This window comes from Lithobates pipiens, unplaced genomic scaffold (genome assembly GCF_037356315.1).
Source record: "Lithobates pipiens isolate NorthernLeopardFrog02 unplaced genomic scaffold, aLitPip1_a1.2 Scaffold_19, whole genome shotgun sequence".
NCBI lineage: Eukaryota > Metazoa > Chordata > Amphibia > Anura > Ranidae > Lithobates > Lithobates pipiens.
Window position 1 is genome coordinate 90,294,239 of NW_027507764.1, and position 12,041 is coordinate 90,306,279.

General features: G+C 42.8%; 1 protein-coding gene across 13 annotated transcripts in view; it reads left to right on the forward strand.

Annotated features, from left to right (window-relative positions):
• SVIL (supervillin) overlaps positions 1-11,390 on the forward strand; it is a 334,548-nt gene extending 323,158 nt beyond the window's left edge. For all 13 annotated transcript variants that reach the window (XM_077491057.1, XM_077491058.1, XM_077491050.1 and 10 more), the window contains 4 exons: positions 3,516-3,659; positions 5,084-5,205; positions 6,515-6,670; positions 10,285-11,390. In XM_077491057.1, coding sequence (XP_077347183.1) covers positions 3,516-3,659; positions 5,084-5,205; positions 6,515-6,670; positions 10,285-10,371 — 509 coding nt within the window. In that variant the 3' untranslated portion in view covers positions 10,372-11,390. The remainder of the gene's footprint in view (positions 1-3,515; positions 3,660-5,083; positions 5,206-6,514; positions 6,671-10,284) is intronic.
• Positions 11,391-12,041: the final 651 nt, after the last annotated feature.

Below are 12,041 nucleotides of genomic sequence, written 5' to 3' on the forward strand. Positions count from 1 at the left end.
GACCAAAAAGCTGTCAAAGGACATCAGGGACAAGGCTGCAATGGGCTACAGGACTATCAGCAAGAAGCTTGGAGAGAAGGAGGCTGTTTCAATTATTTGCAAATTAAAGAAATACTATATACCCATCAATCCCCCTCCGTCTGGAGCTCCATGCAAGATTTTGCCTCATGGGATAAGGCGTGAGTGTGATCAGCCCTGAACTACATATGAGGAAGCTTGTGAATGATCTCAAGGCATTTGGGACCAGAGTCACCAAGCAAACCATTGGTAACGCATTACGTCGCCATGAACTAAAATCCTGCAGTGCCCACAAGGTCGTCCTCCTCAAGAAGGCACATGTAGTTTGCCTATGAACATCTAAATGATTCGGAGAAAAATTGGGAGAAAGTGCTATGGTCATATGAGACCAAAATTGAGCTCTTTGGCATTAACTTTTTTTGCCGTGTTTGGAGGAAGAAAAATGCTTAATATGACCCTAAGAACACATCCCTACAGTCAAGTAAGGAGGTGGGAAGATTATTCTTTGGGGCTGTTTCTCTGCTAAAGGTAAAGGCCAGCTCTGCAACATTGAGAGGCCAATGGACGAGGCCATGTGTTGTAAAATCTTGGATGAGAACCTTCTTTCCTCATCCAGAACACTGAGGATGGGTTGTGGATGGGTCTTCCAGCATGACAATGATCCAAAACATACCACCAAGGCAACAAAGGAGTGGCTCAAGAAGCACATTAAAGTTATGGCGTGGCCTAGCCAGTCTTCAGACCCTAATCCTATAGAAAATTTGGCGGAAGCTGAAACTTCAAGCTGCCAAGTGAGAACCAAGAAACCTTTAGTATTTAGAGAAGATCTGTAAAGAGTGAACCAACATCCCTCCAGAGATGTGTGCAAACCAGGTAACCAACTACAAGAAACGTCTTACCTCCTGTGCTTGCCAACCAGGGTTTCTCCACCAAGTACTAAGTCATGTTTTGCTTTAGGGTTTCATACTCCTTTTACTCACTGAACTGCAACTCCATTTATAACATTTGTATTATGTGTTTTTTTGTTTTGTTTTGTTTTGTTTTCTGGATGTTTGGTTGATATTCTGTCTCTTTCATTTGAAATGCAACTTTGATAAAAATGTACACTTCATCTCTATGTAAGTGGGCAAACTTACAAAATCTGCAGGGGATCAAATAATTTCCCCACTCTATATTTGGAAGCCACAATGCCTTGCCAATGCTTCTCTAAAGTGCTGTACTAACTCTTTCAGAGTCTCTATATTGGAGCATATATAACAGTGGAAAAATTTAGGGCCTGTGTGCCTGGAGTGAGTCCATGCCTCCTTAAAGGGACAGGGACACAGTAAAATCCCAGCAAGAGCACAATGGCAGCTGAGGGAATCCAGTGTGTTCCCACACCAAATCAGCGAGCAAGCTATACAAAATGCTATACAAAAAAAAAAACCTCAGGTTTCAACTCCCCAGGAAACCCAGAGCTGCAGAACCCAGCATACAGTGGGGCAAAAAAGTATTTAGCCAGCCACCAATTGTGCAAGTTCTCCCACTTAAAAAGATGAGAGGCCTCTAATTGTCATCATAGGTATGAGAGACAAAATGTGGAAACAAATCCAGACAATAACATTGTCAGATTTTTGAAAGAATTTATTTGCAAATTATGGTGGAAAATAAGTATTTGGTCACCTACAAACAAGCAAGATTTCTGGCTCTCACAGACCTGTATGTTTTTTTTTTTTTTAAGAGGCTCCTCTGTCCTCCACTCATTACCTGTATTAATGGAAACTGTTTGAACTTATCAGTATAAAAGACACCAGTCCACCCCCTAAAACAGTCACACTCCAAACTGCACTATGGTGAAGACCAAAGATCTGTCGAAGGACACCAGAAACAAATTTGTAGACCTGCGCCAGGCTGGGAAGACTGAATCTGCAATAGGCAAGCAGCTTGGTGTGAAGAAATCAACTGGGAGCAATAATTAGAAAATGGACGACATACAAGACCACTGATAATCTCCCTCGATCTGGGGCTTTACGTAGGATGTCACCCCGTGGGGTCAAAATGATCACAAGAATGGTGAACAAAAATCCCAGAACCACACGGGGGGACCTAGTGAATGACCTGCAGAGAGCTGGGACCAAAGTAACAAAGGCTACCATCAGTAATGAACTACGCCGCCAGTGACTCAGATCCTGCAGTGCCAAACGTGTCCCCCTGCTTAAGCCACTACATGTCTGGGCCCATCTGAGGCTTGCTAGAGAGCATTTGGATGATCCAGAAGAGGATTGGGAGAATATCATATGGTTAGATGAAACCAAAGTAGAACTGTTTGGTAGAAACACAACTCGTCATGTTTGGAGGAGAGAGAATGCGGAGTTGCAACCAAAGAACACCGTACCTACTGTGAAGCATGGGGGTTGCAACATCATGCTTTGGGGCTGTTTCTCTGCAAAGAACAGGATGACTGATCTGTGTACATGAAAGAATGGGGCCATGTATCGTGATATTTTGAGTGTAAACCTCCTCCCATCAGCAAGGGCATTGAATATGAAACGTGGCTGGGTCTTTCAGCATGAAAGTGATCCCAAACACACCGCCCGGGCAACGAAGGAGTGGCTTCGTAAGAAGCATTTCAAGGTCCTGGAGTGGCCTAGCCAGTTTCCAGATCTCAACCCCATAGAAAACCTTTGGAGGGAGCTGAAAGTCCATGTTGCCCAGTGACGGCCCCAGAACATCACTGCTCTAGAGGAGATCTGCAAGGAGGAATGGGCCAACATACCAGCAACAGTGTGTGACAACCTTGTGAAGACTTACAGAAAACATTTGACCTCTGTCATTGTCAACAAAGGCTATAGAACAAAGTATTGAAATTAACTTTTGATATTGACAAAATACTTATTTTCTACCATAATTTACAAATAAATTTGTTCAAAAATCAGGCAATGTTATTGTCTTGATTTGTTTCCACATTTTCTCTCAAAGTTGAGGTATACCTATGATAATTACAGGCCTCCCATCTTTTAAGTGGGAGAACTTGCATAATTGGTGGCTGACTAAATAAATACTTTTTTGCCCCACTGTAAGTTCTGCTAAAAATGGGATGACTCTTGGATCTTCAATAGATAGTTTTCGAAGGCCTGCTCATAAGTGGAGGAACAATTGGGACAGGTTTTATGTCCTGTCCAATCTCTGGTTGTGCCCAGCCCTTCTTTCACCTCCAACCATTGGGTCCAAGGGTCAACCCCAGACACAAGATTGTCTGGCCTGATTGTTTTCAACTGTCATCTCAGGTCTATGGGTACCCACAGTGTGGCAAACAGTCTTATCACTTGTAAGTATTTTCTGAATACAATTTTAGAGATAATTTGCTTTGAATTATTAGATTTATTACAGTTCTACATTGCTCTAATACTTTGTCCAAACTTACCAGCAGTATTAAATTTGTTTACCAACTTTGCCAAAATCCTGCTAAATCATCAGTAAACCTTTACATATGCTATAATTTCTCCCTCATCTTGCAGCTCTGTTCCTCGTTGACAATCATCACGAGGTTTACCTCTGGCAAGGCTGGTGGCCTGTGGAAAATATTATCACGGGCTCTGCCCGAATACGATGGGATGCCGATAGGAAGAGTGCAATGGAGACTGTGCTGCAGTATTGTAAAGGTTGGAATTTTGTTTTTGTACACTTTAAGATCTCAAACGTATATGCCCAACATGTTCCAAATCGGAGCAATCTTAATTTTTCTTGCATCAAAAAAATCCACAGGGACACTGTTACATAAACAGGGCTCCATATTAGTAAGTACCCTTTCTCAGATAGCGCTGGTTATTTAACGAGTCAAATCCAGTCAGTTCTTTGGTGGATGTTTTCTGGTTGTCCCCTAAACTTGTTTTTAAGTACGTCTATTGATCTGATGCTTATGCCGCGTACACACGACCGGACTTTTCAATGGACTTGGTCCGGTGGACTGGAATCTGTCGGACAATTCGATCGTGTGTGGTCTCTAGCGGACTTTTTCTTCCCAAAAGTCCGGTGGACCTAGAAATCTTGCTTCAAATCTTTCCGACGGACTCGAGTCTGGTCATCTGTGCTAGTCCGACAGACTAAAACCGACGCTAGGGCAGCTACCGACTATGAACTTCCTTATTCTGTGTCATCACATTAGAATCCGTCGGACTTTTGGAGTGATCGTGAGTGGCTAAGTCCGTTTGTTTGAAAGTCCGGCGGCCCTCTGCTGCAAAGTCTGTTGGATTTTCCGCCGGACCAAGTCAGTCAAAGTCCGGTCGTGTGTAGGCGGCATTAGATTCAATCCCTGCATTATATAAGAACCTATACTCACTAGAGCAGTGGTTCTGCGAGAGGTCCCCAGGGGTTCCGTGGCGATCTGACTGTCAGTCAGGCAACTGATAGGAGGATCGTACAGACAAGGGCAGAGATAGACAGGGAAGCGGCTGGCATCCTATTGGCTGGAGCGTGCTGTTCCCTGCAGGCCCCACCTCCCCTCTTGTCCTTCCCGAGTGACATCATCTGGGGTGGGCAGGATAGGAGGAGGAGGAGGAGGGGCCGAGGGGAAACGGCGCGCCACTACAATCCCATGTACTGTCCCCCATCATGTCCTCCACTCCATGTAATGTGGCCTGCTCCATGTCATGTGCTCTGCTCCATGTAATGTGCCCTGTCATGTGCCCTGCCCCATGTAATGTGCTCTGCTCCGTGTAAAGCACAAGTTTCACATTAAATAGGTACGTTTTAATAATAATTTATTTAATGTTATTTCTATAAATATTTTTTGTTAACAGCTCGCTGATCATACCAATGTTCCGTGAGCTGTAGATGTGAACATTATTTCAGGGGTTCCTCGAGATCTCAAACTTTTTGCCAGGGGTTCCTCCAAGGTAAAAAGGTTGAGAAACACTGCACTAGAGGGTGACTGCCCATTGCAGTTGTCTGTCTGAAGGGATGAAAAAGGCATTGGCGTTATCAGTGTTAATAAAGTACTGGCTGTGTATGCACACACTTTTTTTTTTTTTTTCTGATAAATTCTGTTTGGGTTCTGATTTTCCATTGTTTGGTTTTTTTATTCTAGGAAAAAATAGTAAAAAGCCTCCAAAGTCCTACCTAATTCATGCCGGCCTGGAACCACTGACGTTTACAAACATGTTCCCATCCTGGGAGCACCGAGAAGACATTGCCCAGATCACAGAGCAGGTGATCAGACTAAGAAACGGTTGAACTTTGCACAAATGTATCATGCATGCACACTGCATACAGTTATCCTCCACTCTACAGCCTTGCACACCTTGTATTCACTCCTGTAAAGTCATCCTGCCAGATCTTGTTTAACCACTTCCCATCCAGCCTATTGTCAAATGATGGCTGGGTTGGGACCTTCTTGGAATGCACTTTGTGCGATCTGTCGTCAGCTGACACAGCCAATGACTGATCAGTGTACCGGCCCGCTGCCACACCAGTTATGATGACGCTGTACTGCACTGGTGTCAGTATGTTAAAAAAAAAAAAATTAAAACTTTAAAAAAAAAAAAAAAAACTTGCCATGTCTCTTATTAAATACTGTCCTGGCATTTTTGAGCCTCAAGAAATGATGGGGTGCCAGTACATCAGGATTGATCTATATATATATATATATATATAATCTATCTATATCACACATACATACACCATAGTTTTTCACCAAAGAAATGTAGCAGAATACAGTTTGGCTTCTCTTTATGAAGAGACATAATTTGTTTGAGAAATTAACAAACGAAGAAAAGCATTTTTTTTTTTTTTTTTTTCATTTTCACGCTTGCTCAGTCACAAAGCCAGAGTCTGAAGATGGAAGTTGCCTCCAGCTCTTGACATTTTGGCGTGTGAGAGCTTCATTTTTAAGGGACGTTTAAAATAATGTGTCAGTATGCAATGCATACTAGCACATTATGGCTTTACCTTGCAGGGTAAAAAATGTCCTTTTGGTTTACAACCGCTTTGAAATGGTATCCATACCCAGAACTAATCCAGTAGAACCATTGGCAAAATGACCTGTTGTTCCTGCCCGTAGATCCATTATTTTTCCACTCCTTGTAATTGTTGGGTGACGGCGCTGCTAGTCTTGCAGTTAGAGTGCACAGCACTGTCACCAGCCTATGGACCGGGGGTAGTCTCCGATGAGGAAATGGCATACAAACTAAAGATTAACTCCAACGAATGCTTTTAAAGCCATTACAACAACTGTTTTTTTTCCCCCTCCTCGAAATAAGGTTTAAAGCGCACAAACCACTATGGATCATTGTTTTAGTGCCTCCTGTCAGTATAATAGTTTATTCCAATTGTCATTTTTGCAGGACAACTTGGCCTGCATATGAGAATGGAGAAAAATATAAAAAAGGCCTATGAAATAAAAAAGAAATTCATATACCGAATACTGTCATACTGTCATTACAGGTATTAACATTATTATCAGAATACAATATACAAAAAAATGCATTTTGGTTGATCAGACTGTTTGTCCTTTTGGCAGGATGCTGACGTGTCCAATCAGATAATCCTGGTGGAGGATGTGTTGGCCAAACTGTGCAAAGAGATTTACCCTCTGGCAGAACTCCTGGCTCGACCACTGCCCGAAGGAGTGGACCCCTTAAATCTTGAATTGTATCTGTCTGATAAAGATTTTGAGGTAAGACACCATGTGAAATAATTATAAATGTCCCTTAAGGAACACTCAAACTAAATGGGTGGTATTGAAAATAAAAGTAAACAAGATATTGTACTGAAGAAGAGGGGGGGGCACTTTTCTCTGTATAGTAGAGCATGGCAGCTCTTTATTTTGAAAAAAATAAAGTTTCACAAACCTTTTAACATCTGTCATCACCATCAAACGCCTGCAATTCTTTACCAGTGAAAACATACATTTTGTCATCGCTAGCATTTTATTCATTCATGTCAGCTAGGAGCTGAAGGATAAGCTGATGATATCATATAGGTTACCATTGCTTTCCTCCTGTTAAAACAAATGGGATGCATTTACTTCAAAATCATCTTTGAGTCACCAGGTTAGAGCAACTGTGCAGCGAATTAAGTCAGAACTCCTGATCTTTTGAAAAATAAATGTCTAGAGATATGAGGACATAAAGCACCACATTCCTATAAAAAATTTATTCATTGGGATGTAAAGAAGGGATTTTTAAGGTGCTAGAAACATCAGAGCAACGATATAATAAAATCAAGAAATGTTATTTATAAATATTTTAAAAACCAATGAAAAAAATGTTCATAAAACCAAAGTAACAGTTTCATACAGTCATCATGTGAGTACAGTGGTTTCCGCTCAACATGTTTCACCAGGGAACAGTGACTTCTTCGAGAGACTTATGAAGTCCTGTGCATAATCTCACATCTTGCGGCCGCTCGCTGTGGTGGATGCCCGGAGGTGCCCATCTGTGGGAAGCTGGACAGATTGTCTCAGCGTCCCCCCTATGGCAGGATTTCCTGCGCTTGTTAAAGGTGACTGAGCTCAGTTTTCCTATATAGAGGAGCTTATTCAATTCAAGTTCTGGTTTTAAAGGCCTCCTTTTTGTGCAGTTTGTTCATCTATTGTAGTCTAAGGAACCTGCTGCCTCTTAAAGCATTTTGGAGGCTAGTTCTATTATGGATATCACATGCAGCTGTAAAACCCTTTAGGAGCTTTTCAACCCCCCCATACTAGCTTCCATTGACACGATTGTGGTTACCGCTTAGGTTCCATTGTTAGTTTTACTCCTCCTATGACACACTAATGCTCCACGGTGCAGCACAAAATAATTTTTCCATCTGGTTTACAACGGTCTGCATCCAGTTGATAATGTGAACAGGGCTTCCCAAGTCTCCTAAAGAAGCCACTCCTGGTGAAACATGTTGAGCTGAAACCACTGTACTCACATGATGACCTTGTGAAACCGTTACTACTTTGGGTTTTATGAAAAATTACCCATTTCTTGTGTTTAAAATATTTTTGAAATATGTATAAATAACATTTATTGATTTTTATTATATCATTGCATTGATATTTCTACCACCTTATAAATCTGTTCTTTACATTCTACTATCCCCCAGCTTCTAAATTGCAACTTTTGTTTTTTGGAGAGCAAGTACCTTTTTAATGGTACCACCCACTTCCTCCATCCTTGCCTAGGTGAAGATGACATTGCCTCGGCCCTCCACACCCCCCACCCTCCTGTGATAGTGTCACTCATACCAGGGGGCTACAGGACCAGGCTCCCCATGGCCCTCTATCTAGCACATGCTGTGGCTTTGAATCTGGACTAGTATCGTTCTTTTAAGTCTGGGTTCACACTAAGTGGACCTGTTGGACGGACTCCGCTAGCTCAGCAGGGGATCGCTGAACAGGTGGATGACGGGTCCATCTCTGCCCACTGTACAGGGATGGACCTGTCGGAGCCCCTCTGTTCTGTTCTCTATGGGGAGATCGGATAAAAACAGCCTGTCCGTTTTTCATCCGATCCGCTGGAAGACTGGCGGCGAACATATCATATCATTGTGAGCGGATGGCAGGTGGGTGTTGGCGGACGCATCTCTGCTCACAACCAATGGGTGGCCCGCTCTGAAAAACGGACAGGCGGATTCGAGTGGGCTGATCGTGTGAAAGGGGCCTAAGACAGCAGATTCCTAAAAGTCAGCAGCTACATTGTTCCTCTTTAAAGCTATTGGATCAGAATTTTCAGTAGGGGAGGCCAGCAACCACAGCCTTTCTCTTTAGTACAGTTTTCTATTAAACCTGAGAAAAACTTCAAATGCTAGCTTCCTGGGTGCATGCTTTTGCATCAATAATCTTCATCATTGGCTCGGAACAAGGGTTTAACCCTGGCGTTATCGGTCAGTGAATAAAAGTATTGAAGTAAAAGGGTCACAGCCATGCGAGAAGGTCAGTAATGGCAACCACCAGACTTTAAGCACTCCAATACTGGGCACTTTCACCCCCTTCCTGCCCAGGCCTATTTCTGACTTTGCGCAGTCATGAAACACTGGACCCATATGAAATTTTTCAGTTTTTTTGGGGGGATAGTTAATCACCACTGGGGTTTTTTTATTTTTTGCTAAACAAACGAAAAACATTTTGAAAAAAATAAAAATAAATTCTGCTCTACAATTTTGCAAATAAGTAATTTTTCTCCTTCACTGATGTGTGTTATTGAGGCTGCACTGATGGGCACTGTTAGGGCTGCACTGAAAATCAGGACATGAACATTTCTCTGATTATCAGTATAAAAGTCCACTGTCAGTTGCTGTGACAGCGTGAAGCAAGGAATGCCATGAACAGGCAAGTGTGTTTACATGCGATCAGCTGAGCTTGGACACAACTGATCATGTGGTAAAGGGCTGCTGTGATTGGCCCTTTACCCCAATCTGTGATCAGCTGTGTCCTAAGGACTCGCAGAACTAGACAACCACACTGTAAGTCTTTTGGCTATGGTCGGGAGGAGGTTAAAGTGGTTCTAAAGGCTGAATGTGTTTTACCTTCATGGATAGAGTCAATCCTAGCCAGTGAGGAGGAAGCAAGGGACGGTGCCGAGCCCCATTCTGTGTCTCTTAGGCTGCTTTCACACTGGGGCGGGAGCAGCGTTGGCGGTAAAGCGCCGCTATTTTTAGCGGCGCTATACCGTCGTTTTAGCGGCGGTCTGCGGGCGCTAGGGGGGTGGTTTTAACCCCCGCTAGCGGCCGAAAAAGGGTTAAACCCGCCCGCTGCAGCGGCGCTTTGCCGGCGGTATTGCCGCGGTGTCCCATTGATTTCAATGGGTAGGAGCGGTATAGGAGCGGTGAATACACCGCTCCTTCACCGCTCCAAAGATGCGGCTAGCAGGACTTTTTTCACCGTCCTGCCAGCGCATCGCTCCAGTGTGAAAGCCCTCCGGCTTTCACACTGGAGTTAAAGGGGCCGTTTTTTTTTCAGGCGCTATTTTTAGCGCTGTAACGCCTGAATACCGCCCCAGTGTGAAAGCAGCCTTATGGACACACAGACCAGGTCTCAGGAGCGAATACACATGAGTGCCCACATAGCAAGCAGTTTATGGGGGAAGGGGGAGGAGGTAGAAGTGCCAGCGGGTAACCCGAAAAGAAAAGGATGATGGCTGCGCTGCACAAAATCATGACACAGAGCAGGTAAGTATAACCTGTTTGGTTTTTTCATTTTTATTTTTTGTTTTTAAATATTAAGGTAGATTTTTTTTTTTTTTTTTTTATCGCTTTAAGAGCGAGTTGCCACTAATCCAACTTTTTTTATTTTATTTTTTTCAGATTGCATTAGAAATGACCAGAGAGGAATACAGCATTTTGCCATCATGGAAACAAGTCAATGTAAAAAAAGCCAAAGGACTTTTCTGAATGGAATATTTCACCTCTCTAGACTTTGACTCCTCTGGCTTGCTGGACGGTGTGCAATCCCGCTGACCTTCCAGCTGCCTCACCACTAAAGAAACACTGCTGCATTTTGCACCTGTTGTGTCATGACATCTCTCCGTGTTTCGTGTACTGTGTATCCGCCTATAGCCTGTGTGGCTCGGACTGTAAACAAAGGGCTTTACCCACCTCACGTGTGAAGTCTGCTCGTCACGCTGCCTGTTGACCTGTGTCTGTTGTAAATGTATTAAGAACCTTTCAAAACTCTTAGCAATTTCTCAGAGGAATTTCACGAACCTCTACCGTGCACTTATGCGGAATGCAGATATTCCCTCGCTGCAGACATATCGTTTTTCCGATATTTTGTAAATGTCTTTGTCCAGTCCCATAGATTGTATTTATGTAAACACTGTATTTAACTATGCAATATTATCACTATGTAAGATTTGTGGATTATTACACAAACTGTTAAGCATTAATGCCAATCATGTGCGAACAGCTGACACCTGAAAGTTATGCATTTGCGTGTGATGAATTTTTTCTTTTGTATCATGTCCCATGGCCAGCATGGGATCTTCAAACCATGTTTGTATATTCTGCACTCCACTGTGCCCTCTAGTGGTACATGAGTAAAAAGGCAGAGATGGCCATCCCTTTAACAAGGATTAATTATGCCTCGAAGTGTGCAAATATTGCATAATACTGTGTTCCAGAACATCAGGTGACCTGCAGGTGCTCTCCCGAGTAAAAAGCACTGCTAGAGTTACTTCACGTTTTTTTTGTGCTTACATGTTGAACTGAAAGGGTTCTTATAACAGTGTATAGTGCCTTGTTTTTGTGTACAGTTTATATACAGGAAAAATAGTCTGCATTTTGGAAGCAGTTATTAAAGCATCAATATTTGTACTTAATAGAAGACATCTCAAGTTTCTAATACCTGATGTAAACTTTAAACATGTATTTTGTGATATAAGAACATGAATTAAAAAAAATGCTTCAAAATCTTCTTGGTGTAGATTTCTATAGCAGCACCAATATTACAGAAGTCCTTTATTGCCTTTCTTACTACATATTTAATCCTTCTGCCCATTTCAAGATCCCTCACTCTGTACTGGCTTCATCTATTTCCTCAATTTGCTGGTTGTCCTGGATGATTTGTGTGCATGTTTCCTGAAACATCATTAAGCTGAAAATAGGACCTGTAAAGCACCTGAAAAACGCCTCCCCTGCAGCCCCTGTGTAATAGCCTGAGTGCTTTCACACTGGGGCGGTGCGCTTGCAGGACGTTAGAAAAAGTCCTGCAAGCAGCATCTTGCTCCTCCCACCGCCTCTGCCCATTGAAATAAATGGGTACTGCTGCCGAAACGCCGCTTTTTGGGAGCATTTAACACTTCGCCCTGCTAGCAGCCGAAAAGCGCTGCTAAAATTACGGTAAATTGCTGCTGAAACTAGCGGCACTTTACCGCTAACACTGAGCGTTGCCAGTGTGAAAGGGGTCTAAATGCACATGCTGTATAAGTGTGAATTTGGGGCTGCTTGCAGATGGTTATATACAAAGCATCACGCTGATCATTTGTCACATTTTATGAAGCACTTTAATTTTTATGTAGTATAACTATAAAGATCGGGTTTTTGGTTTTGCATGTTATATACAG